Genomic DNA, 26,091 nt, shown 5'->3' with positions numbered 1-26,091 from the left:
GCACTTCTTGCTGAAAAACAATCCTGCATGCAACGCAGACACCCTTGCACCACCGTGCAAGGGTGCCTGTGTGGGCGCTAAGATGCCAAAAGGGCCCCAGCGCAGGGGAAAAGGCAGGCATGTGCTGTATTGTCCTGCCCTTTCCCTGTCACACAGTGCAGCACAGCACAGCAAGGTGACTTGGGTGGCGAAGTGAGCTAAAGAACGATGATGGATTCAACCCAGATCAGTGACTGGGGGAGAGTGTCTGAAAAGCTTCAGCCCTCTGGCCATCATCTCCTTGTGTTAGCTTTGTTCACCCTTACTTGGCAGGATATGCCCAGATGTGGATCCCTTGCTCACTTTGCCACTGGATTCAAGCTAGCCTGGCCGAAGAGAGGTGTTACCCCGGAACCGGTCCCAGGATGCTTGTTTCCGGTTTAGGGAATGCATGGAACTTCGGGATGGACTGTTCCCATGAGGAACAGAGTCAAGACTGATTTGCATGTGCCTGGGTCCGAACTGGGGTAGCGAAGTGAGCTAAGGAACTGTGATGGATTGAACCCAGATCTGTGACTGGAGGTGAGTGTCTGAAAAGCTTCAGCGATCGATCCATCATCTTCTTGTGTTTGCTTTAGGGTTTGGCAATGTATGTACAGATGCCCTATGCAGACCTCCAACCACGAATAGGAACTGGCTGCCTAAAAGCTTTCCTTTCAACCATGGGGAAGTTAAAAGTGAAATATTTTCCCAATTCCAACGGTATTGAGCTGAGACTCAAACAATCAATCCAAGATTCTTTCCTAAAATCTCTTTCACGTTTTCCATACTTCTACTCACAGAAAAGTTCTGTAGATGAAAGTATGTTATATTCTGTGGATATTAAAAGATGTTTAAAGTTCTGCAAAGATAAAATCAAGAAATTTCATATGTAAGAGCAACACTTTGTTCCCTTTGGGCAAGCTAAGAGAGACAAGGCCTTGTCAAAGCAAGGCATTTCAAGATATATTCTTTCCTGTATCGTTAACAGCTCACACTCAGGTGGGAAGATCATTTCTTGGTGGGGTGAGAGTTCTCTCTGTCAGAGACATGGGCACTATAGTCTTCTTTTCACAAGAGATCTCCTATAAGAAACCTACAGAGCAGAAACTATGAGGACACACTCCATCTCCAAGAACTCCAGCCTTGATGTACAGTCTAGAGCAGAATCGACAGTGGGGCAGACACTGCTTTATGGTGAGCCTCATTACCACCTGCCAGTATGGTTTCTCTTTTACCGTTATGTACATTTATAAAAGACCTACTGTTAAAAAGAAACCGTTTTTTAACCTCTAATTATAACTCTTTTACATAGGTGTGATTCAAAAAATTCACATGCAACCAGCCTTTTTTTTTCCTGTCATGAGGCTATGCAAATGATTTACTCTTGGCTGGCAGTTTGAGCGTCTTCAGGAAGATGAGCTGTGAGTGGCCACCTCATCAGCCAGAGTTCAGTTCAAATATTGAGGTGGATAGAGTAATATTGAGTATATTTTCCAGTGCCGTGGGAACGTTGTCTAATCTTAAGACACGGAACAATTCCAGAGTGTGAATCTATGACAGATACAAAATGCTGAAGAGCCCTATTCCTAGGTAACTTATTCTTTTAAAAGCATGAAAACGTTAAATCTTTTTAGCTGAAGTACCACTTGGATGCTATTCTTTCACAAAAGCGACTATTAGCCTGCTTCACACCCAAAATATTTGCTGGAACTACAGATGATCTGCTGTGATCTGTCACTCATGAACTAGTAAACAATCCTGAATCACAATGAACCTGCATATGCTTTTTTCCTAAAGGGTATTCCAATGCCTCATTATAGGCAGGTACATAGTTTCCTATTTTCAAATGTTTTTCACTTTTGACTCTTGTGTCTTTTCGTGAGATGAACGTAACCCTTAGTCTCTCCTTTCACATACAGCTATCAAATGCTGACTTTCGAGCCTCTACTGAGAAATTCATGGTTTCTCCAGCCAAATGCGTTTTGCAAATGGCCATACAGTTATAGAGCACTGTGGGTTTAGGACATCAACGACCTGAAGGGAACCACTCTCATACTTTGCAGTTGCTTCCACTACCATGTGCTGACTTTAGGTAATGATGCATAGACGTCTTTCTTTTCCCCCACATTGAGATTCTCCTTTTGCTCTTGGTCTCCAGCTGACAAACAGCTTCTGGCTTCCTCACATACATCTCTTTAAGAACTGACTTAGAGTTTTATTAGTGAATTTTCTGCCATTGCAGCAGACAACCACCAAATGTATGGTTCGCTGCCAGGGCAGCAAAGGTTTCTCCACTAAAGTAGCTCTATGAACCATAGGATGATCAGCTTTTGTTAGTGTGACCTCCAGTGTGAATTCAACCACTAAATGTGGCCACTGAAAATGAGCCCTTAAAGTTGGGGTATGTTTGCATCGTCTGCATATCTCATCCATGTAATATACTTGCTATCCCAACTTGTTAGAGACTCTACTTATGCTTAAATGAAAGTCCACTGTCCTGTCACCAAGGTGACTGCAACAGATGTGGTTGTGGATCTGTCACTCTTGATTGGGTGGTTGAGCTGTAAGTTATTTCTGGCAGATTTACATCTGTATCTTGAAGGGCTCTTGATGGAGATGGTATAGTCTCTGCTAGTGTGAGTTTTCCCAGCTAAAGAACTCAGAATAAGGAGATAGACTACAAAGCCACATATAGTAAATCTACTTTTCTTTGACAGGTTTAATGTTACCTCTGTCCTTTAAATCAGATGCATAGTTGTAGTGTGGTTTGCTCTGTAAGCATTCCTTTGAGGAATCAGCTGTTCCCTGAAGCTTCGAGACAACAGAAACATTCCAATAGTAGTTATAAAAGTAAGACTGTCTTTTGCCGACTCAGGTACAGTAATTTGGAAGTCACTTGCATTGGTGTTTGAAAGAAAATGTCTATCCAAACGTTGCTTCCACAGTTTTTGAGTTCTGTAGTTTGAAAGCTGTCATATCCTCTGCTTCATCTACGAACAATAGCAAACGGGTAGCGTGAAACATGGTTGTGCTTTACTGTTTCCTTAAGAAATCTTGAGCCATTATGATTTCTCCTCAAGAAGTAACTGTGATTAAGAGAGTGGGGCAAGATTTAGAGTAGAGAGGGATCAAGGCAAAAAAAAATGGATGATGGGCAAACACAGAGAAAAGAATCTGTACAAGAGAGATAATGAGAGCAAAAGAGAGAGAGAGAGAGATAGATAAGTAGATGGGATATGGCAAGGGAGATTGGATGGAAAAAGAAATCAAAGAGAGACTGAACCAGAGAGTAGACAGTAAACCTATTCAACTGCCTTCATTCTGTTATCTTGTGTCCCCTATTTTCCTCTTGGAGAGCAGTGCTGAAAATGGCGAGAAGACTGTAGACCCTCCGGAAACAGCACCGGAGCCAGAGGAGCCACAGGATCCCAATGTGGAGGCCAAGCAAAAAAGGAAGGCCACCCAGCAGGAGAAGATGCAGGAAAGCTCTGAGGGCGGTCTAGAGTTCTGGAACGAGCTTGAGATCCAGAGGGTCAAGTTTCTGGTGAGTACTCCGCATATGAATAGTTGCTGAAGACCAAGACCACAATCTCATTGATGCAGGACTTTCGATGTCAAAAGGTAGAGTATGATCACTTCATTTTTGGATGTGAATTCTAAGGCACAGTGTGAGATAGTGAATTGCACCAGATCACACCACCTAATAGTGCTGGGACTGTCTCCAGTCCCAGCCTGCAAAAAACTATATTAATGTTTGAAGTAAAAGTGTGAGCAGAACATAACGCGTCTTAGTTTCTCCGAATCTAAATTATTTGAAATTTCAGTGCATTTGCTTTAAAAAAAATTCAAATGTCTTAAAACCTTGGAACTGATAGAGACATCTAGTCGCAGATTCCTTACCTTAGAATTCTCCCCAGGCACCAGATTGGATCCGGAAAATGTTTCAGCAAAACCTCTGCGTGTCCCTCGAGGGTACCATGTGACTCTGTAGCGACGTCCTCCACCAAATGTGACATTGACTGAGTCCATATAAGCCCATCCCCGATGCACTGACGTCAGTTTCTTACATGGTACAACACAGATCCACAGAAGCGGTTCCTCTAGCTGTTTTTTTGGCCTTCTATGACATTTTTTCACTTGGATCAATATGCCTTTTTTCTATGACTTCGGGTTTTAAACCATGTGAGTCGTGTGCTTGACAGATGTCGACCACGGAACCTCATTCTGTCTGTATGTGGTCCTTAAACGAGCACTACGACTCAGAGGAGTGTGATGCCTGTCAATGAATAAAGCTGAATGTGTTGAAGGAGCGAAGGATGCAGCTCCTGACGGCGCAGTTGTCGAAATCTGCAGAATCCTTCCCAATCACCATCAGGATTCAAGCAAGCCGGGCCGACGAAGGCTGTGATGCCAGAAACCGGTCCCCGGAAGCTTGTTTCCTTCCCAGTATAAGAATTGGCTTGGTAGTTTGGTTTGCCCTGTTCCCATCATGCACTGGGACAGGAACAGACTAATTTGCATATAGCCAGGTTCTGAGCTGGGATGGTGCAGTGAGCTAAAAAACGGTGATGGATCAAAACCATGATCTCTTGACTTGGTAGGAGTATTCTGCATCCTTCAGAAACTCTGTCCATCACCACCCCCTTTTCCAAAATCGATTTTATCCACACTATGTGTGGGAGGGTATACTCAGACGTGAGTCCCTTGCTCATTGCACCATCAGGATTCAAGTAAGCCGGGCCGACGAAGGCTGTGATGCCAGAAACCGGTCCCCGGAAGCTTGTTTCCTTCCCAGTATAAGAATTGGCTTGGTAGTTTGGTTTGCCCTGTTCCCATCATGCACTGGGACAGGAACAGACTAATTTGCATATAGCCAGGTTCTGAGCTGGGATGGTGCAGTGAGCTAAAAAACGGTGATGGATCAAAACCATGATCTCTTGACTTGGTAGGAGTATTCTGCATCCTTCAGAAACTCTGTCCATCACCACCCCCTTTTCCAAAATCGAATCCTTCCCAATCAACAGCCCCTTCATGGAGCTGTTCCAGGAATTGTTCACGCAGATGTTGCTCGCCATTAACGTCCCGTGGTAAGTCACACCACAAACTGTCAAAGTCGCGGCATCTCCCGGCTTCATCATCTTCCATAGTGGTTTTCTACAGCTCCTCACACCCTCAAGCTGAGGACTCTGTGCAAGAGTCTCTCCTGTGCCTCCCTCCCTTTCCTGGAACCGAGGCAATTTGTAACTCAAATGAGAAATTATCATTGTGCTCTCCTCGCCATCTTTTGGTCTTCACCTTCCCCTGGAGCGCATTCAGGCCCTAAAAAGGTGACAGGTGCTGTGAGTGTGTCCACACCGACAGGTTCGCCCTCAGCTGCAGTTAGTAGGCCCTTATACGCATCGGCGGCAGTGCACAATCCTTCGGGATTGCTCCTGAGATGTCGACCTCCCCTCATTCTGTCCGTGACACCATCAGATGCCCTTACACTGTCCTCTCCCGACGTCGGTATGACGCTGGATCGGCGTACATCAGAGCTGGGTGCAGGGCTAATGCATGAGGGTTTGGTGGAACAATTTTTGGAAGAAAATGAGAAAGAGGTTGGGCTTGTTCAACCAATGCCTCTGGATCCTCCTATGGTGGATAGTTGGGTTGCTTGTGAGAAAAGAAACCCGAGCACACACAAAATTGATACAAATTATAATAAATTCTTTGGTTCTGAATACAGCAACAACGAATTATAATAAATTCTTTGGTTCTGAATACAGCAACAACGAGGGACAGTTGGTAAGTGCAGCAATATTGTTCATTGCGCCAGCCGACACGTGTTTCATTGGAGTGGAATGCACTCCAAATCTTCAGGGCTATCGCCAAATGGGAATGATGAGTAGTCCCCACGACTGGTGATAATTCCAACCCAGTCCGGGTACAGAGGATCATCTGGTGAAACGCCAAATCAAATGTTGAATACACTTTGTAATTAATTATTTGTCGAAAAATAAGTTCTAAGCGCCAGGAACAGCAGGGCAGAAAAAGGTGGCCGTTTTCTAGTATTCCAGGTAGGAGCCGCAATAGGCAAGAGTAGCCGGCACTGCCCTTCACTGTGTTTCCGTCCTGCTCAGCAGGAGTATTGCCGCGTAATCCGGGTCAGGAAAGCCTAGTTGGGTTGCTGATTTGGGTGAAGCAAGCAGATTCTGGCCTTCTTTCTCCTCCTGGCCTGGCCACAGAGGACAGCTCTTCTATGGCAGCCATGTTGGAAAGGGTGCCTGTAGTTTTAGATGTCTCTTCCTTCGATAGTGAAGTCTATGGACCAATATAGTTGCGCACCCAAGAATTGGGTGAGTCCCCCTGGGCCCAATCTGAACCCTGCACAGTGTTGTTTTGTGTGAAACAATTTCAAAAGAAATACTCCGTAGTCAATTGAATATTTCAGATATATTCTCCAATTTACATGAATTTAAACTTTCAATCCATGGTAAGACATGCATGTCCTTAGGGCATGTATGTGCGCCACATGTGCGCACATGCACATTTCAGGGGTGCAACAGGGTGTCCTTTTGGAACCCTTTCACCCTTGAAATTGCATGCGCAATTTGCGAGTACGTATTGGGTACTCGCAAATTGCGCATGCAATTCCCATTCATTCCTATGGGCCTAATGGCCCGTAGAAATGACTGGGAAGCCATTCCTTATATGCGACTCGCTATTTGCGAGTCACAAATAAGGAATGCGTAGGAATCACTATTTTAAATGCAAAACCTACATACATTGCATTTTGCGAGTCCTTAATAGCGAATCAGTAAAATTCGCTATTAAGGACTCGCAAAATGCAATGTTGATACATCTAACCCAAAGTTCTGTTTCCCTTCTCTCAACCCTCATTGTTCTTCTATAGCAGAGTTGGTCATGTTCAGCTTGTTATTCTGTATTGTGTCACTGAGACACATCTGCGCTCCGTTTTGTTTGTTGGAGGGCCCCTCTGTGGGTCAGCTCCGTATAGGTTGTCACTCTGAGTGGTGTTCCTGTTTCTGCAGGTCTTATTCTTCTTTGCATTTACACTGTTGACAACCGTTTGTCTTTCTTTGTGACTTTAGGTTGGAACCTATTGAATAGGTTTTTCTGTTATCTCTGCTGAAGGGCTCCTCGCTTGAGAGATCTTTTTTCGATGGTATTTCTTTCTCAAGATCGTTTACCTGTGTTACCTGCTCTTAGGGGCACTTGCGGTAGGCATATTGCCATGCTCTTTTACTAATTTGCTATCCCTTCTGGGATCCTGTGGTTTGTTTTCCCCTTGGGCACAGTTTGTGAGCTGTCACTACTATATCATTGGTCTCTCCCGATGCTCTCAGGGAGCACCCTTTATTTTAAATACTTTTCCCCTGGAGCAGTGGAACATCTGGGAGGTCTACTCGGCAATCCACGTTCGGGGCCTGACCAGTGATTTCCACTAAGCCATCTTTTTCCCTTGTGTCCCCATTTTGTTTCGGCGACCTTTCTCTCCTTTCTGCGGCAGGTTACGGAGTGTTATTTCCTCTAATCTGTGTTTGTCCTGCTGATTTTTTTTATCGGTGGTCTATTCCACATTCTGTATCTGTGTGGTCGTGCATTTGAGTTTCAGATTCTCTATCACTCTTTCTTTTTATGACCATCCTTGTGTCCTTGTTCTGACTCCTTCTGTCAGGTTCTGAGTACTATTGTTGCATAGATGGGATGTATTTAACTTGCTGACTCTTGCTGCACGGCATCATGAGGTTTATATTTCTCTTCTTTCGCCATGCTTCTTCTACATCTAAGTTAATGGCTTCATCCATCTGCATATGGCTTCTTGGTCTTACTATTGGTTTCTAACCTACGGGTCAGTCTTTGGTGATCTTTCATTGACGATTATGATGTTTGGGCTATGTGATTTCGTATAGCCTGGTCTTCAGGATTCTGTTATTGCCATAGGAGTCACTTTTTGAGTTCCTTCTTCACTAGATGATTCTCTCGTCTTTTTACTACAGTTTGGTCAATTCTCAGACATACTGTGCATATATTGCACAGGACTCAGTCCTGGAACTTGTATTTCCTTTTACTCAGGACTTACAAGTGCAGCCCTTCTCGCTCCTTCAATTTTGTTGAATCCTGCTTTTTGTGGAACTGCTGTTCCTCCTATGAATATATATTGTGTTTATTTCATTTGCCGCTCCTTCCAATATGCCTTTTCGTTGTTTATTCACGATTTTGGAACTTATGCTTTATGTATCCTAATTTCCCTTTGGGACTATGTTGTTTTTTACTTTTTCACCGGCTCCTGCATTGTCTGATAGCTTTCACTGTTTTGACAGTCTCATTCTTCCAATAATTGGCCTTTACTCACCTAGGCCTGTTTTCAGGTCCAGTTCAACTTTGTATTCTTTATGGGAAGGTTCCCTTTCCTTTTGTTTTCTGCGGGATGTGGCTTTTACCAGTCCTTTTTCAGGCTTCTAACCAGCTAGCATAACTCAATTATGCTTTGCTGTTTTTCTTTTGTTGAGGGGTAAGATGTCTTCTCGCTATCTTTTCTTTTATTTCTTTGTACTATATTGTTAATTGCTCAGCCTAATTATATTTATGTTCATGAACGTCAGAATGATGATTCTTTTTTTGATATTTTTTATATATCACTGTATTATCTATGGGTGTGTTTATATGCATCTTTGTATGTATATATACTTGCACTTTGTTAATATTTGAAAATAAAGAATAAAACTGTCTTTCAAAACAAACAATGGATCCTGCTGCCTCCCTTACCTGATCAGTGCTGTCTTCCTGTGCCCTCGGCGAATGGAGGAATGATGTGAAGGAGAACTAGTGCGATGGTGTTGCTTTGGTATCTAATTCTAAGGTAAGGTAAGGAATCTGCGGCTAGATGTCTCTACCAGATGGACAAGAGACTTACCTTCAGTAATGCCTTATCTGGTAGAGGCATAGTCTAGCTGCAGATTCCTTACTAACCCACCCATCCTCCCCGTTCTGCAACCTGTTTTCTTCTTACCAACAACATCCGTTTCTTGAAAATATTTTATAGTAAATTACCACTTGTGGTGGTTGGTTCATTTATAGTACGTTAACACTTGTAGTGGTTAATTTAAAGATGTATCTATCTTTTGGGCAGAATGTTTCCATAGCCAGTTTCTAAGGTAGCTCCCTATTTTGGTGCGGAAATTAGTCGTGGAAGAAACTGACATGAGTGCATCGGGGAAGGGCTTATATGGACTCGGTCAACATCACATTCGGTGGACAACGTAGATACGGAGTTGCACGATGCCCTCAACCGACGTGCAGAGGTTCTGCTGGAAAAAATTCCAGATCCAGTCTGGCGCCTGCGGAGAATTCCAAGGTAAGAAATCTGCAGGTAGACTATGGCCCTCATTACAATGTCGGGAGAACCGCCACTGACAGTCATTCGGTGACAGTCCGTCCGACATCCAGGCCATCGGCCAGACCGCCGGATTACAATACCAGCGTTGGGAGCACATAGGTGGGGGGTAAGACCGCCACCTCCGACAGGCTAAAAGCACCCTTCGAGGTGGCTGTTGGAATCTTATCCCTACAGTAGAGGCGGTGCCTGTGCAGGCATCACCAAAGTAGTTAGGATGTCCCTCTCCGACTTCTTTTCATGGTGGTCTGACTGCGATGAAAAGGCAGAAGGAAACAGACTTTGGGGGCCACAAGCAGGGCCCCTGTTCCCTGTGGGCCACTGCTCAGTGGCCTGGGGGTCACAGATTGTGCCCCCCACACATCCATGCACCTTGCGCCAGGCACCACATGGAGCCTGGCACACGGTGCAAGGATGTGCACAAAGTGCTTTTTTGTACTGCGGATTGTGCTGCAGCCCATTTCCTAGGCAGTAGCCCAGGCCGCAGTACAAAACAGCACTTTCTGACTTCCATGTTGATGGTCATATTGTAAGAGGGCAGGTGGGACCACCAACATCGTCGAACGGTCACCTGCCCGATATGATGGCGGTCAGCAGTCCGACCAACCACCATCATAATGAGGGCCTTTGTCTCTACTCTACAAGATAAGTTGTTACAGAAGGTAAGTAACTTGTCCATGTAGGCAACATAATATTCATGTCAGGAGCACAGCAGTGGGGGTGGGGGGGTAAGACCACCACCTCCAACAGGCTCAAAGCACCCATCGAGGTGGCAGTTGGAATCTTATCCCTGCAGTAGAGGCGGTGCCTGTGCAGGGACCGCTGAAGGAGTTAGGCTGTCCCTCTCTGACTTCCTTTTCATGGTGGTCTGACCGTGATGAAAAAGCAGCCGGAAACAGTCTTTGGGGGCCTCAAGCAGGGCCCCTGTTCCCTGTGGGCCACTGCTGAGTGGACTGGGGGGCCCAGATGGTGACCCCCACGCATCCATGCACTGTGCACCAGGCACTACATGGAGCCTGGCACACGGTGCAAGGATGTGCACAAAGTACTTTTTTGTACTGCGGATTGTGCTGCGGCCCATTTCCTGGGCCGTAGCACAAGCTGCAGTACAAAATAGCACTTTCTGACTTCCGTGCTGATGGTCATATTGTAAGAGGGCAGTTGGGACTGCCGACTCATCGTCGGACGGTCACCTGCCCGATGTGATGGCGGTCAGCGGTCCGACGGACCACCATCGTAATGAGGGCCTATGTCTCTACCAGATAAGGCGTTACCGTAGGTAAGTAACTTGTCCATGTAGGCACACAATATTCATGTCAAGAGCACATCCTGGAAACCCTCAGCATTTTAACTCACAGTAGGCGCAGCGTCCTTCACAGATGTTTTGGTGTTTCTGACCAATAGTAGAGGAATGATTCCATGGTGGGTTGTTAATCAGCAACGATGTACAAAATATTTGCAGCTGCTTATGACCATGCTAGATCTAATTTTGAGACATGTGCTTAAAGGCGTCTCTTTTGAATACATTGTTAAAGGTAGTTTTTATGGAATGAAGCTAAAATGGAGAAACGGAAAGCTAAGGAGGTGATACCCAACTCACAGAGTTTATGTGCTTCGTGTAATTTTTTCCTCACTACAATTGAAGCCTTCTAGTGCACATACAATGCCTATGTTAGAGTAGAGAACATATAAACAGCTGTACATTATATTATTTTTACCATTATTTCAGAATGTGCACGTCCGATGGCGTAGAGTGAGTATCAAACACAATAAAACGGAAATGGGGGGCTGGCAGTCCAGTGGCTTTAAGTGATAGATTTGTGCTTCGTTTCTGTACAGTTTATTTTCTTCTTTGCATCTTGATCCTACAGAATGATGTTGACGATGATCAGTACACCGACTAATGGGAATACGCTTTATAATTTCAGAATTATCTGTCCAGAAACTTCTACAACCTCCGGTTCCTGGCTCTTTTCCTTGCTTTTGCAATCAACTTCATCCTTCTTTTCTATAAGGTGAGCAGCTCGCTGTAGAAAGACAACTGTCACGGAGGCACACTGACCTGCCCAAACATATATAAGTACTTATACAATCCGTATGTAATAGAACTTATTAAATAAGACACACCTGAAATAGAGGCAACCAAGTTCTGAAATGGTACTCTCATTTATGCAGATAGAGCACTGAAAACCAATGAAAAAGTGACACCACATTTAGGGATTTCCTTAAATCACACCCTGGCAGGGACTACCCTCAATACATTTATACCCTATTCGAAAGAGTACCGCAGTAAACAGTCATGCTCAGGCACCAAGTCACACTTTGTTAGAGAGACTGGTTAGCGGGTCACTTCCTGGTCTACAGTAACCCTGGGCATAGTTCGCTTAGTAGCGCTACGCATAGCTACGCGAGGTGCACTTCGCACGCTACGCGAACTGCATAGTGAGGTAGGGAAAATGCTGTTCGCAATGATTGCACAGTGCTGGATGCTTGTCCGCACAGTGCAATCATTGCAAACGGTATCATGCACAGTGCGAGCGGTCGTTTTCTGCCGCTCGAGTAGATTTGCTCTCGAGCGGCAGCTTTCTCAATGCAGACTGGGAGTTTCTCATTGCGAGCGGTCGCGAGCTGACGCGACCACTCGCAATGAGAAACCTAACCTCCCTGCATTAAGAATCTCGCCGGGAGGTTTATTTTCCACGCTCGTGATTGGCAACTTGATGTTGCCGATTGCGAACAAGGAAAAAGTCTCGCCAGGATGTTGATTTTGCTCGATCGCGGTCGCCAACTTGACGTTGAGGACCGCGAGCAAGCAAAAAATGGCCGCTACGCGTTTTTGCACTATCCTACGTGCGATTTGCGTAGCGCAAAGTTGCGCAAACTATGCACAATCCGCGAGCGTAGTGTAGTTTTCTGCCCAGGCCTAGTATACAGTCAAATTTATTATGGAGAAAGCATAGAGCCACACATTCGAAAAATTTTTGCACTGTTACAACCAAAATCATTCAAAAATAGAGAGCTTTACAAAAAGCATGTAGAACAATATAGTACAATCGACATATCCCCCCTAAACCATCCCATGTGTGTCTCTTCTTATGTGCTATGATCAGAGAAGCCCTGTACTGAAGATGACATGATATGCAGGCCCGCCCTTCAGGAACAAGGGTGGGAGTCACCACCAGAGTGTGATCCCGCTTCATATGGGTTTGAAAAGCAGACCAGATTTGAGTGAATTTGTCAATTCGCTCAGGGAATAGTCTTGTTAGCTTCTCCATGCCATACATGTTCCTTAAGTTGCTAGGTGGAGATATTGGTTGTTTCCCAAATTGGGTGAGGGTAAGGCGTGCTTCAGTTAAGAGGTGTGTGATTATCTTACTGGTTGTTGTTGTCAAGAGATAAATACTGTTCATTCCAGGTTCAGCCAGTAGAATAATTGATGGTCCATGGAGAGTGAGATGCTAAGTATTGTCGTACTGCTCCTACTAATTCATTAAAACTATGTGTTTGGGCAACATAAGCATCAAAGCTGTGGAGGACTGTGTTCACTAATACCATCAGAATATGTTGACCATGTTCCTAGCTAGCTCACAGTGCACCATCTGGACCTGTAAACCTCACAAGGTATCTGATGATGTCTGCAGCCTCATAATATGATGACCCTGATTCCCCTAAAGAAATTGTGGAAACAGATCTATCCTTTCATTTTTATCATAGTCATGCCCAAAGGGAGACACAAGAAATACACGAACTAGCACTTCAAACATTTATTGAAGCAATTTGATTCTTTTGTAAAATACCTGTGCTGCAATGATTAATAAAATTAAACAAAACATAGTAACCAGCATTACGAGAATGGTGAAAAAGATTAATAATTCAATAATTATAGTTGCTGCATGAATTATATTAATACATATAATCGTACTCCTACCTAATAGTGCCTAACCAAGAGAGCATAGCGTAGATGTAATTCTTTCAGATACCTTAGAGTGGTCTAACTCCCCATTTACCTGTGTGCGTGCGTGTGTCATCTGGTAGCTGGTAGCCTGTCTGATGTAGAACAGGTCATCATCCCTCCCGGGATAGGGATGAGATTCAGCTGGGCTGAAACTCAGGCACAGGGCGACAGGACAATCCATAGAAATGCTCTTGTGGCGAACAAAGGCTTGGTGTAGCTTATTTAATAAAAACTGTACCCATTGGTTCTATGCCTGAGCTCCGGTCCAGCTGTCATTGTTGATTCTATCCACCCAGAGCTGTTGTTGAACAAACAACAACAAACAAGGGTAGTTTGCACAGTGTACTTGGTCCTTAAACAAAGTGTACAATAGTATGATAATGTACCTACAAAGAAATGTATTTGTAAGTGGAACACTTTCTGAGTACACTATCGCATGCAAGCACACAAGCAAAATATGCTGAAAGTCATAGTCTAAAAAGATGTCAACTTTAAATGTGAATATGTAAAAATTGGAGCGTTTGTGCATGGGCCCTATTTAACCTCACGATAGTATAGTTCTAATGTGAGACAGTATGTCTATCCAGTAGCATCGAACATGGCCACAGGACCACCACATTTAAAAAAAAATGTCCCTTGTCCCCCACAACCATTCCAGCATGTGTCCGTGACTCCAAATATAGCATGTACTGTGTTGGAGAACGGTACCATTGTGTAAGTAGTTTATAGCCATTGTCTTTGTGTTAGGTGCACGTAGATGATTTTGCCTGTCTCCCTATATCCGCGCCCATGTGTCTTGTGAGATTTCGTGGCCTATGTCCTCTGTCTATTCCAAAATATAGCTGTATTTTGGCTGATCCCCATGTCTGAAATTTTTCTCTGCAGTAGGGTTATTCCCTTTCATGTCGTTTTATTAGCAAATATTTGTTCCAAGGTTGTTTTGTCCCAGCTGGCCTTTCCTTTCACTTCTCTTGTGGCTGTCCAGTGAAGCAATTGAGTAAGGTGGAACTCATCCTCCCTGTTTAAGTGACATTCCATCTGTAGTTCATCCCTGGAACACAATTCCTCATTGAAATAAAGGTTGGCCAATGTAAGGGGGTTCCCTGTTCCAGCGAGTGAAACCCGAGTCACCTAACCCTGGTGGAAAGTCTGGATTGTGGATGAGTCAGTGCGATGGGAACGTCATGGACCCCTTTCTTCTTGAGATGAGTTGGCAGTATTCCAGCAATGTTAATGTGGTGCCGAGTACCTGCCGCTTCATAGGATATGCCCTCTGAGGGAACCACAGAAGGAAGCTATGCCCTGTTATAAAGTAACCCCATGTGTAGCAACAACCTGTTACAGAGTTTTGTTATGAAGTTACTTTCTGTTTAGAGAACCACTAATAAAGTCCTTCATCATGATTTTCACTCCTTCTGGAAGAGACCCTTTAAGCAGTCACTTCCTGTTTTAGAAGACCCTGGTATAATAGTACCATTTTACTGATGATACATATCTAAAATAAGGCTTTCCCCCCCTGTTGTAGACCCTAAATACATTGAAACACTCCTTTATGAGAGAGACTGACAAAGTCAGACACTGTATAGAGCAGTGTTCTTAACCTTTTGACTTCTGCAGACCCCCACTTAATCATTACCGGAACCTGGGGGTCCCCACTAAATCAGTATTGGAATCTGGGGACACCCACTGAATCATTACTGAAATCCAGAACACCAGCCTAAGTGTTTTCGATGATTTGAACTCAAAACAATACAAAAAAAATACAGAAATAAGCATTCATCAAACAAATACACAAATGATGTAATAATGTATTTATTTCACAAATATTAAAAAAATCAACATTTAAAATTTAATGGGGAGGTTGGAGCTTTTCTAAAGTCAATTGAGGCCACTCATCGTCCATACTATATTCTGTTTGATGCACTTGCACTGCTCCAGTGAATCAATCTGAGAATACTAACTTAATTTTCGTCCTCCAATTTCAAATTCTTTCACATTTATATAATGTTTTAACATTGTCAATTGTATATTTTGCCTCTTTATTTAATTAACTTTATTAATCTGTTAATATTATTTAATTGTCTAAGCTGTCTCGGACCCCTTGAGTAGGCTCTGCTGGGCCCCAATAGTTCCCAGACCACAGGTTAAGAACCACTGGGATAGAGAATCCACCAAAACAGTCAATCCCTATCATCGAGAGTACCCTGATAAGTGACACAATGTTTGAGAAGAAGTGCTAGGTTTGTGCTCTCTGCAAGATTGTTCTCATGCAGTCACACCTTGTAGTTGAAAACCTATGAAATAACCACACCCTACCATAAATAACGCCTTGAAAGTCTTACTCTGTTAGAGACCCCTTTTGGAGTCTCACCACTTTATTTAGAACTTCTGCTACATGCACGCCCTGCTAAAAGGAAAACCCAAATAGAGCCACACAGTTGAATTCTACTGTAGAGACCAGAACCCCCATACAGTTTGTTACAGTAAAGCCCCTGATACAGTCACCTCTTGTCATTAATAGTTCTCTGTTGCAGTAATACTGTTATATTCAGGTGTACAGAACACCCTGACTTTACCACACCTGGTTAAAATATGACCTTCTGATACAGTTGCACCGTATTTCAGACAGAAACATAACAGTGTAACTCTCTTTAACAAACTCCTCAAAGTATTGCCATGTGAACAAGACACTTGATAATGCTCACACCCAGTTCACACCATCACATACAGGCCATTTCACAGAGAATCCCAATAACATGTAAGATAGGCTTATAATGAAGTCACACAATGAAAAAACAAAACAAAACCTATGTCTCTTTTACATAAGGTGACAGAGCACCCCAGTTACACTGCGATGTGATAATATAGTATGTGCTACACCTGCAGTCTATTATAGGCACATCTGCTGAAGTGGTGCGCTGATGAAGAGAAACTTTAAATGCAGTTATGCAATGTTATTTTGAATGCCTATACAGAAGAATCATTTAATATTGCACCTGCAACAATTTCAGCTTCATAGATAGATTGCCTGACGCACTACTGTCATGTTGCAAAAATCCTTCAATGCTCTCACTCTATTGTAAACCCCTCAGTGAATCTACTTCATGAAATATTGGGCTACCTGGAATCTGCTCTGCTCTATCAACCTAAGGACATGAAAAGTTAAACATGACATGTGATCACCCTAAACAAATTGCTGAATGAGATCCTGAAACTAGACTATGGTTATTCTGAGAAAATACAACCTCCTACTTTGCTTTCTTACCCATTGGTTCATTTTAGGTGTCAGATTCTCCAAAAGGCGAAGAAGTCTTTGAAGGTTCTGGGTTTGAGGAAGAACTGGAAGGATCCGGATTTGAGGAAGGTGATGAGGAGGAAGAAGAAAGTATTGTTTACTTCTTCCTTGAAGAGAGTACTGGATACATGCAACCAGCCTTGAACTTTCTATCAATCACTCACACCTTAATCGCTTTCCTCTGTATCATCGGTTACAACTGCTTGAAGGTAAGGTAGCAGCTGCCTTATGCATGTGTACAATTGTACATGCGTACAGTTACCAAGACTTCATTAGTGGATAGAAATGCTTAAATGTGAGTTGACAGGTGTACCACACACGTCTCCCTAACTTGGTGAGAGCTGTTGGTGGGTTATGTATCAGAGATGCCAAGAGCTCTTCCATAAGTCAATGTTGTTTAAGGAGAGTGGGTGAAGGTTGTTACCGATGTAGGGATGATTTGCTGAAAGTTTAATGAAGTAGTAGATATGTTCCCCATGTTTGGGGCTCTTCATGACCATTTTGGATGTGGAAGTCTCTTCCCATGAATATGAGTTGTTCATGTATCTGCAGGATATGAGGTTGAAATGTGCTGAAAAGTGTTCATGGTTTGATTGGGCCTCAGGGAAGATAAGAGATTTTCAGTGGGCTGATACAGTCTATGCCAATGTTGTTGCTATAGGACCTAAAACTCTTGGATACAGTGACAGAAACTAAAACATAAATACTGCTTTCTGACAGTTTCCTCAAAACGTACTTCGGAGATAAAGCCCGCTCCCCACCACACATACACCTCTGCAGATGGTTAGATTCCTTTGATATGTTGGCTTGTTGTAAAGTGTGACTGCTAATAAACATTTTCCAGTGCTGCTCTGGTTCCTAGTCCACCCGCCAAACTCTTCCTGGAGTCTCTGAAAGATGGGTGGAAAGTGCTCCATTTCCATGCCAAGGTCTCTTTCTGAAGTGGTGTATGTTAGTTACTGCTTGTACCAAAATTTGATTATAAAGTATGTATGTATATTGTATTTCTACAGCACAAACCTAGCTACAAGGCAGCAGAGCACTATAAATGGTCACAGACAAGTTTAAAGTCTGCACGTATTAGAGGAAGATGTGTTGTGGAATCCATTGCAATGTAGTGTTCTTTAAAGAAGTGGGTCTTCGACTCTCTTTCCTAAATTGGAACAGCGTTAGGGTGGTCCTGACGGATATGGGGATGTTGTCCTGGGTGCATAGATGAAAAAGATCTGTTGTCTTGTTTTTTCTTTTTTTACTCTTTGGAGTGTGCAGTCTGACGGTGTCCTGGCTGCAGGTGTGTTGACAGCCACCAGAGATGGTGCTGGCTGTGATGACTTTGTAAAAGATGCAGCTAGTTTTGAAGATGGTGCGCGCTGGCGTAGGGAGCCAATGGATTTCCATTAGGGTGGGGGTGATGTGATCATATGTCTTCGGGCCCTGGATGAGATGTGCTGCAACATGTGGGATGCCTGTAAGGGGTGCTAGTGTGGAGTCTCGGAGGCCACGGAGTAGGGCATTACCACCATATAGGGGGGAGAGTACAAGGGCTTGAACACAATTTCTGAAGTCACTCTCTGAAAGAAATGGTTTGATTTTCTTTAGAAGAGAGGGTCGGTACCAGGTAGTCTTTGTTTTGTTGGCAATGTGTTCCTTGAGCTGGAGGTTGGAGTCCAGGGTGAATCCAAGTGGTTTGCCGTTCGGAGAGAGTTGGGATTTGAAAACGTCAAGGTTTGCCTCTTTGAGCCAGGTTTGTACTGTAACATTTTTGTTCTTGACAAATAATAGCAATTTTGTCTCAGTTGGGTTGAGCTTCAGGAAGGCACTGGACATTCTGGTCTGGTTGATGTGCAAGCAGTGTTTTAGGCGATGGATGTCTGAAGCTGAGGAGACATTTGACTAGAGTTATGTATCGTTGGCATATTGGTGAATGTTGACGCTGTTATCTGTGAGAAGAGCTGCAAGTGGCTCCATGTAAAGGTTGAAGATGACAGATGACAGTATGGAACCCTGAGGAACTCCACATGTGATATGGATCTTTTGTGACCTTGAGATGCCCATGTAAACACACTGGTGTCAATTGGAAAGTTTGAGAATCGTTTAGAGGATGGGGGGAGGGGAGGGGAATGAGGGCAGTTTCAATGCACTTCTTGTTGTTCGAGCCCAATGTGGACGCTGAGGGAGTGGTGAGGATGATTTTTCATGTGCCTTGAACGCTTGCTGATATCTCTGGAGGTCTAGTAATGCCATCCATTCATGGACATGTTCACAGAACTCACGCTGCAGAGTGTAAGGTTGAAAGCACGTCTCTTGTTGAGTTAGTTCCTGGTCTCTGGGAATAATGGCATTTGTTGCTGATGCTGAGATATGTTGCTCAAGTCAGCGGAGGTAACTGGAAGGTTCTTTTACTGATATATGTCGTTCCTACCCATTTTGCAGGTCCCTTTGGTAATCTTCAAACGAGAGAAGGAACTGGCTCGGAAACTCGAGTTTGATGGTGTTTACATCACAGAACAGCCTGAAGATGATGACATCAAAGGCCAGTGGGACCGCCTGGTTCTGAACACTCCGTAAGTAAAGCACTGTGCTGTACAGTACCCTCTCGGCTCTAGGGCAAGGGATTAAATCACAGTTGATATCTTATCTCAGGGCTCAGACATGTGTTTAAACGTATCCAACAAGTTGAAAATATTGCCACGAGCAGCCCAGCCTGGCACAAATGAATGAAGTTGGTTTTGCATTCCTCACTGCTAAGGCAAGACAAACTCATACTCTAGGAGGAAATTGTCACTTGCAGCCTTGGCTAACGAGCACATTATTTTATGTATTGTCAGACACATTTCATGTACCGAACCTATTTACTATTTAGGATACCATTATAGTCTGTAATTATTTGCAAGCGATTCCTCCGCTCTAAGCAGAGACTTTAATGAATATGAAGCTCACAGATTGGTCTATTTTATAACTTAGTTGTTGGATTACGATAAATTACATTTTCTTTTCTCCTCAAATAATCCAGACTTTAGGCAGAGGTTGTCATTTCACAGCACACATTTTTAAAAAAGAAATACCATTTTCTAAAGGTGTGTGGCCTTTCCCTCATTCACCCACAACATCCTTTCTTTAGCTTGTGCACACTCTATCCTGACCTCAGAATTACCTCTGTACCAAACCTGTCTAATGTCTCGTTTTTCTTTTGAAGATCCTTTCCAAGCAACTACTGGGACAAATTTGTGAAGAGAAAGGTACGTCATTTACTCTACTTCTTTCTCTCTTTAATGCATGCTGTTAGAAAATAACACTTCATTCAATCTTCCATTTCTTACGAGAAGGGTTCCATGTGGCTGCTTGGATATGATGATGTTCAACTTAATCACAATTAGGGTTCCCGGTTTTATGGAATTTATTTTTGGGGCATTTCAATCTGTATTTGTCCATATTTATTTTTTGCTCGTTTTATTTGTATTTATCCATATTTATTTTGGGTTTTGTGGAAAAATTAAGCGGAAATTAGAATATTTCCACATTTATTTAACTGATAAATATGCACTCATTTTTTAATGACTGCCACGTTTCAAATTTGTGAACACCTGCAGAAGATAAATCAATGCAATGCACTTATATGAAAATATTCACATTTCAGTATCAACCTTGTGCGTATCTCCTGCTGGTAAAGCCTCATTACCAACATTCCTTTCTTTTTTAACCCTCTTACCTATCAATCCATACAGCTATTGGCATGGCCGACAGTATTTAGAATTACTGAAAAAGCAACCTATTTTCCGTTTTATTCACATTTAAAAATAAATACAGACACAAAAATAAATGTTTTCTGTCTGTATTTATCTGTTAAAATCAGTAAAAACGGAAAACAGGGAGCTCTAATCACAATCCATAAAGCTTGACTGGAAATTCCAAGTCAGGAACCTCTTAAAAGTATTTCTGCACCCATTTGTTTATGTTGAAACATTTGATCCAAAGTTCTTTGCTTTTACCATTCTCGAAATTGAAGTTTGGCATTTTATGTCCAACCCGCTTAAAAGCATTAACATGACCTGTTCTTTTTTCTTGCTGTACAGGTGCTAGATAAATATGGAGATATTTATGGTAGAGAGAGAATTGCAGAACTCCTGGGCATGGATCTTGCCAGCTTGGAAATCAGCTCCCAGAATGAGAAGAAACCAGAACCCGATAAATCCATGCTTTCATGGTAAGAAATGGGTAGAGATAAAGGTGAAGTGAACGGGGAAGAGGAGCACATAGGGACCATCAATAGTTATTTGTAGTGGAGTCGTAGGTGGGTGCAGTACTTGCTGAATGTCTCTTGTGTAAGCCCTTTCTAATGGGTCAGATAGCAGAGCCATATAGGATGAGTCTTTGAGACAAATGGTATTACTGATGGAAAATTTTCTCCAGCAATTTTCCCATTCAAAGCAAGGTGGCTCAGTGCAATTCTACATTGGATCTGTTCCACCCCGGACATGATGGAGCTAAGCCATATATAAGTGACAACCCTGCACACTTTTGTCAGCTAGTTTCTTTCTGCACCTTCTTAATCAGATCTGGAGCTGCTCCGTAAACTCCAGACCATCCAGAACACCGCGGCCAGACTCATTCTGGGCATTCCACGACATGAACACACCACCCAACACCTGCAGGACCTCCACTGGCTCCCCGTCGAGAAGAGTAACCTTCAAGTTACTTACCCACGCCTACAAATCCCCCCACAACACCGGACCCCAATACCTCAATGAAAAATTCTCCTTCCACGTACCCATGAGAAACCTCCTCACCGCCGACATCACCCACGCCAAAACCCTATGCATCCGCAGAGTCAGAGTGGGTGGAAGAGCCTTCTCCTATATCGTGGCAAAGACCTGGAACGAGCTCCCGATCGACATCAGACGCTCCCCCATTCTGCGCACCTTCAGGAAAATCCTCAAGACCTGGCTCTTCGGCTGACTCGGAGCTGTGAATCCCCTTCCCCCAGTGCCTTGAGACTCTCACAGGTGAGTAGCACACTTCACAATTCCCTGATTGATTGATTGAGCTCTTTTTCTAGTGTTGTCAGACTTCTGATGACTTCCAAGCTCAATTCAGTGTGTTGAGGGGAAAAAGTCCCTCTCAAAGATGACAAGTTTCAAATCATGCCATGGCTAAGAAAGCAGATGTTGCTGTGAGGTGTGTCTCTGGTATTTGGGCTTATGATGCTACTCAGAGACATGCAATAAATGTGCCCTCATGCACCTGAAGGAGACCAAAAAGCCAAGCTGTACATCACCGAACAGAAGAAGTCATGGCCCTCGTGTAAGTCCCACTCCAAGTTCCAGGTGCAAATTCAGTTTCACCCATAAGGCTGTTTTCTTGAGAGGTCAGCTACATGGGTAAAGTCCTCTAGTAAGTCAAAATCGAAGTCCATATGTAAACAAAAAAAGAGAAGTGGGACTCGACCCTGTGCTGCCACTCTATCCAAAGAGAAGGTGCGAGAGCCTCACAATGTCATTCAGTTGTGGAGTCTATTTCCCAACTGATTTAATTGTACCCCAAGTTTCTCACGCCATCGACAACACAACAGGAGACAGAAGCCTTCAAAGAGGCCATGCTTCAGATTTTTGGCACAATTCCCACAGGCCAATACCTCCTTGACGCCATCTGACCCCTTGGTTCCGATCCAAGCCCTACACTGACATGGTACAGACGTCCACTGCGGCTCCAAGACCTGTGCTGGGCCCTTCCTCGTTGACCCCGGTATGCTTATACTTATGCCGTCAGCGGAGTAAGAGGATCTGCTGTAATTCCAAATGTCTGCCACTGAACTGTCTGCAGCCGAATCTCAACCAATTTCGCACTACGAGATTACAAAAGCGCAACCGGTAGTCATTCTACCTGATGGTGAACCAGGCCGAACGAGCTAGCAGAGGCTCCATTATCATTTTAGCTTTGACTCTGAACTCTAACCACCCCAAGATGTAGATGATGATGCTGGAAAGGGGGATGGTATTCCTGTCCCTCCTTATACAGATGACAACTTTTACTTGAACTTAGAAGAGGCCAATTCAATTGGCTTTAAAAAAAAAAAATGTTACTGAGTTTTATATAGTGTGAACTTGACCCAAATTGGGTATCAGAGAGCTTTACATAGCAACAGTTGCATTATATGAGGACACATTCATGTTTGTTAGGCACGGGGTTATTAAGCGATTTGCCCAGAATCACAGGATGTTCAGCATCATTGCCGAGACTCGAACCCAGTTCCCCAGATTCGAGGTTGACTGCCCAAGCCGTTAGGTTTCTCTTTGAAACCAAGGAGAGGGGCTTGTGCGTTCCAAAGGGACAGAGCACCTTAAACCAGTAGGTTAAAAAAAGATATTCCTTTCGGAGATATTCAACATTAAATCAACACACTTAGGGGCATATTACCAACAAGTAGCGATAATTATCTCTAAATAAGCTTAGCGACGATTTTTTTATCGCTGGATATGTTAGCGGAGAAAACATGCTATTAGCAAAGTTTTTCTCCATTGTACTAAAATATCCAGTGATAGCGGCGAAATGCGTGAATATCGCTGAGAATAGAGCGATATTCACGCATTAGCGACGAAATGCTCTTAGCCATGTTATCCACCTCCCATTGGATAACATGGCTAAGAACTGGTCTGAGCAGGCGTTGGTTTTTGGCGACAGCGGGAATATTTCCATCGCTACGCCTGCCTTGCTAATAGGCGATAGCGACGGCTTTCAGTCGCTAACAGGTTGGGTACGCCCACTTTGCATGTCATTAGCGATAAATATTGCGAACATGCAAAGCGGGCCCCAAACCGCTCGCTATCGCCTAAAAGCTGTCGCTAACATCAGTTAGCAACAGCTTGCTAAAAGGGCAATAGAATTATCGCCGCTTAGCGGCCGAAAACGGCCGCTAAACCGGCGATAATTGCCTATCGCCACCCTTGGTAATATGCCCCTCATTCACTACATGCAATCACAATCGCTCACTGAATATTTGATTATAATTCCACTCAGGATGCTGATACACTTATTCAAGATATTTAATACACAATATCGCAGTTACAATAAAAAACATGCAAAAAGAATATTTTTTAAAACTCCATACAAACTGCATTAAAAGCCATAATAATACATCTAGAAGTCAATAGTGCAAAAATCATTACGCAACTCGTTTCCCTGGAAAGGAATGTAGTGAGACAGTAAAATTTGCCTTGTTAATGTCAATTCTGGTCAAATAGACAGCACCCACCAGGGAAATGAATTTCCTGTGTTGGTGTTGTTGCTGTCTTTTCCCAATTTGACAGAGTAACATGCGTCAACAAGTTTTTGTAGCGCAAGTTAATCAGGCCACCTTCTTCAGGACTTAGACTTTCATTCATTCCTTTCCATGTTTAGTGTGTCCCACAAGTGTTTTAAGTCTTTGTATACTTGTGCAAAAGCACTCAGTAGTTTTTTGCTCCAACTCAACTCTTTAGGTGATGTACTACTTGTGCCTTATATTCTATAGATCTTGTTTCTGATCCATTAAAGAACAGGCCACTTATCCATTGGTGGTACAATATTAATCAGATTCCCCCTTTAGTTCACTTGATGAAGGCAGTCTAATGTAATACCGGGGCACGTCTCCGTGGCTTTTAGGCTCCCGCCAGTCGCTTACTCCGGTCGCTCGTCTCCTTTGCGGTTCAATCAACCGAATGATAAGTGGCCTACTCCTTAGTGGATCAGAAACAAGATCTATAGAATATAAGACAATCTTTGGGCAGCCCGATTCCGCTGGTGCGCCTTTGTGCCCACGGGGTCCCCTTGGATCCAGGCCTGGATCCGGATCGGCACCATTGGACCTTATAACACCTCCCCCGATTCCACCGGCACCACATCCGCAGCCAACGCCAGTTGTGTCCCCAGCCGGCACCGACCCCGGCCTCCACCCTGACGTGGACACGGAACCAGACCGAAGTCGACCGATGCCAAATGTTCTGCCCTGGTGTTCCTTTCAGGCCAGATTGGCAACCAGAGGAGAGTGAAGAGGACTGGGAGGTGTCTGGAGACCCTTTAACTGACCAGTTGGAGTATGAACCGTACTGGAGAGAGGAGTTGGGGGAAGCCAGTGGTCTAGATACCTCCCCATACCTTGGCATGTTGTCTCCTCCTACCGTGGCTACGGAGGAGGAAGCGTCTTACGCAGTGGTGTTGCGTAGGGCGGCCAAGGCTCTCAACCTTTAACTACCTACGGTGGCAGTCAGAACTAACCTCCTGACAGAGGTGCTTCAACCGGCAGCGAGCTTTTCGGGGCCCCTGCTGCCGTTCAATGAAGCCCTAACTGACATCCTTTTGGGTACCTGGTTCCAAGCCCGGTACAGGGGCTCCTGTGGATAGGATGATTGCCTGACGCCACTGCCCGGCTCCAGGTGACCCCACTTTCCTCTCCCAACACCCCGCCCCTGAGAGCTTGGTGGTCCAAGCCTCAACGTCCAATGGCACATTCTCTAACGCACCACCTGATAGGGATTCCAAAAAGCTGAACCATCTTGGGAAGAAGATATTTTCTTCCTCCAGCTTGGGACTGCGGTCGGTAAACACTGTATGTCTAATTGGGCCACTCTGTGTGGGATACGGTAGTGCTGGTACTGCACAACTGCCCGGAGGAGGCCAGAGCCTTGCTCTCCCGTGCAGTCGTTGAGGGGAGAGACGCAGCCAAGTTTACAATACGATGTGGACTGGACATCGCCGACTCGCTAGGCAGGACAATTTCAATGCTGGTAGCCCTTCGACGCTATGCCTGGCTGAGGTTGACTGGTTTTTCCAGGGATGTCCAAGCTACCCTAATGGACATGCCCTTTGATGGCCGTGGCCTGTTTAGTGGCAAAGCAGACAGCACACTAGAGTGCTTCCAGGACCCTAGGGCTACGACCAAGTCCTTGGGCTTCTCCACCACCCGTCCTGCGCAGTCTGCTTTTCGCCCTTTTCGTGGCTACGGAAGGGATGCCCCGCCACGTTCCATGCTGAGCAATAGGCTGGCACAAGATGCTCAGCCCCTGCACAGCCGGGGACGTGGGACCCACTGTCGTGGGTTTGGGGGCCAGCGAGTGGGCCAGTCCACCACTACTACCTCTGCATCAGCCTCCAAACTCTCCTAGTCCGACCTTTCAGGGCCACCACTCACCAGTGTGCGCCAGGATTCGCCATCACCTCCCCCACTGGCGCACCATCACGTCGGACTGGTGGGTTTTGCAGAAATTCCGAAGGGCTTCTCCCTCCCCTTCAAGACTACCCCCCCAGCCATGCCACCTCAGTACCATCGCATGTTGGAGGATCATCTGTCCCTTCTTCAACAGGAAGTTACGGTTCTCTTGGCCAAGGGAGCCATCAAGCGAGTTCCTGCCCCAGATGTAGGTTGTGGTTGCTATTCCCACTACTTTCTGG

General features: G+C 44.4%; 1 protein-coding gene across 1 annotated transcript in view; it reads left to right on the top strand.

The window, feature by feature from the left end:
- Window positions 1-26,091, top strand: part of RYR1 (ryanodine receptor 1) — a 1,073,089-nt gene that overhangs the window by 999,809 nt on the left and 47,189 nt on the right. The window contains exons 90-95 of the mRNA XM_078661091.1: window positions 3,382-3,565; window positions 11,347-11,433; window positions 16,656-16,877; window positions 19,102-19,232; window positions 19,865-19,907; window positions 20,742-20,872. Coding sequence (XP_078517217.1) covers window positions 3,382-3,565; window positions 11,347-11,433; window positions 16,656-16,877; window positions 19,102-19,232; window positions 19,865-19,907; window positions 20,742-20,872 — 798 coding nt within the window. The remainder of the gene's footprint in view (window positions 1-3,381; window positions 3,566-11,346; window positions 11,434-16,655; window positions 16,878-19,101; window positions 19,233-19,864; window positions 19,908-20,741; window positions 20,873-26,091) is intronic.

Source organism: Lissotriton helveticus, chromosome 9 (genome assembly GCF_964261635.1).
Source record: "Lissotriton helveticus chromosome 9, aLisHel1.1, whole genome shotgun sequence".
In the NCBI taxonomy this organism is placed as follows: Eukaryota; Metazoa; Chordata; class Amphibia; order Caudata; family Salamandridae; genus Lissotriton; species Lissotriton helveticus.
This window is presented reverse-complemented; position numbering and strand designations above follow the sequence as displayed.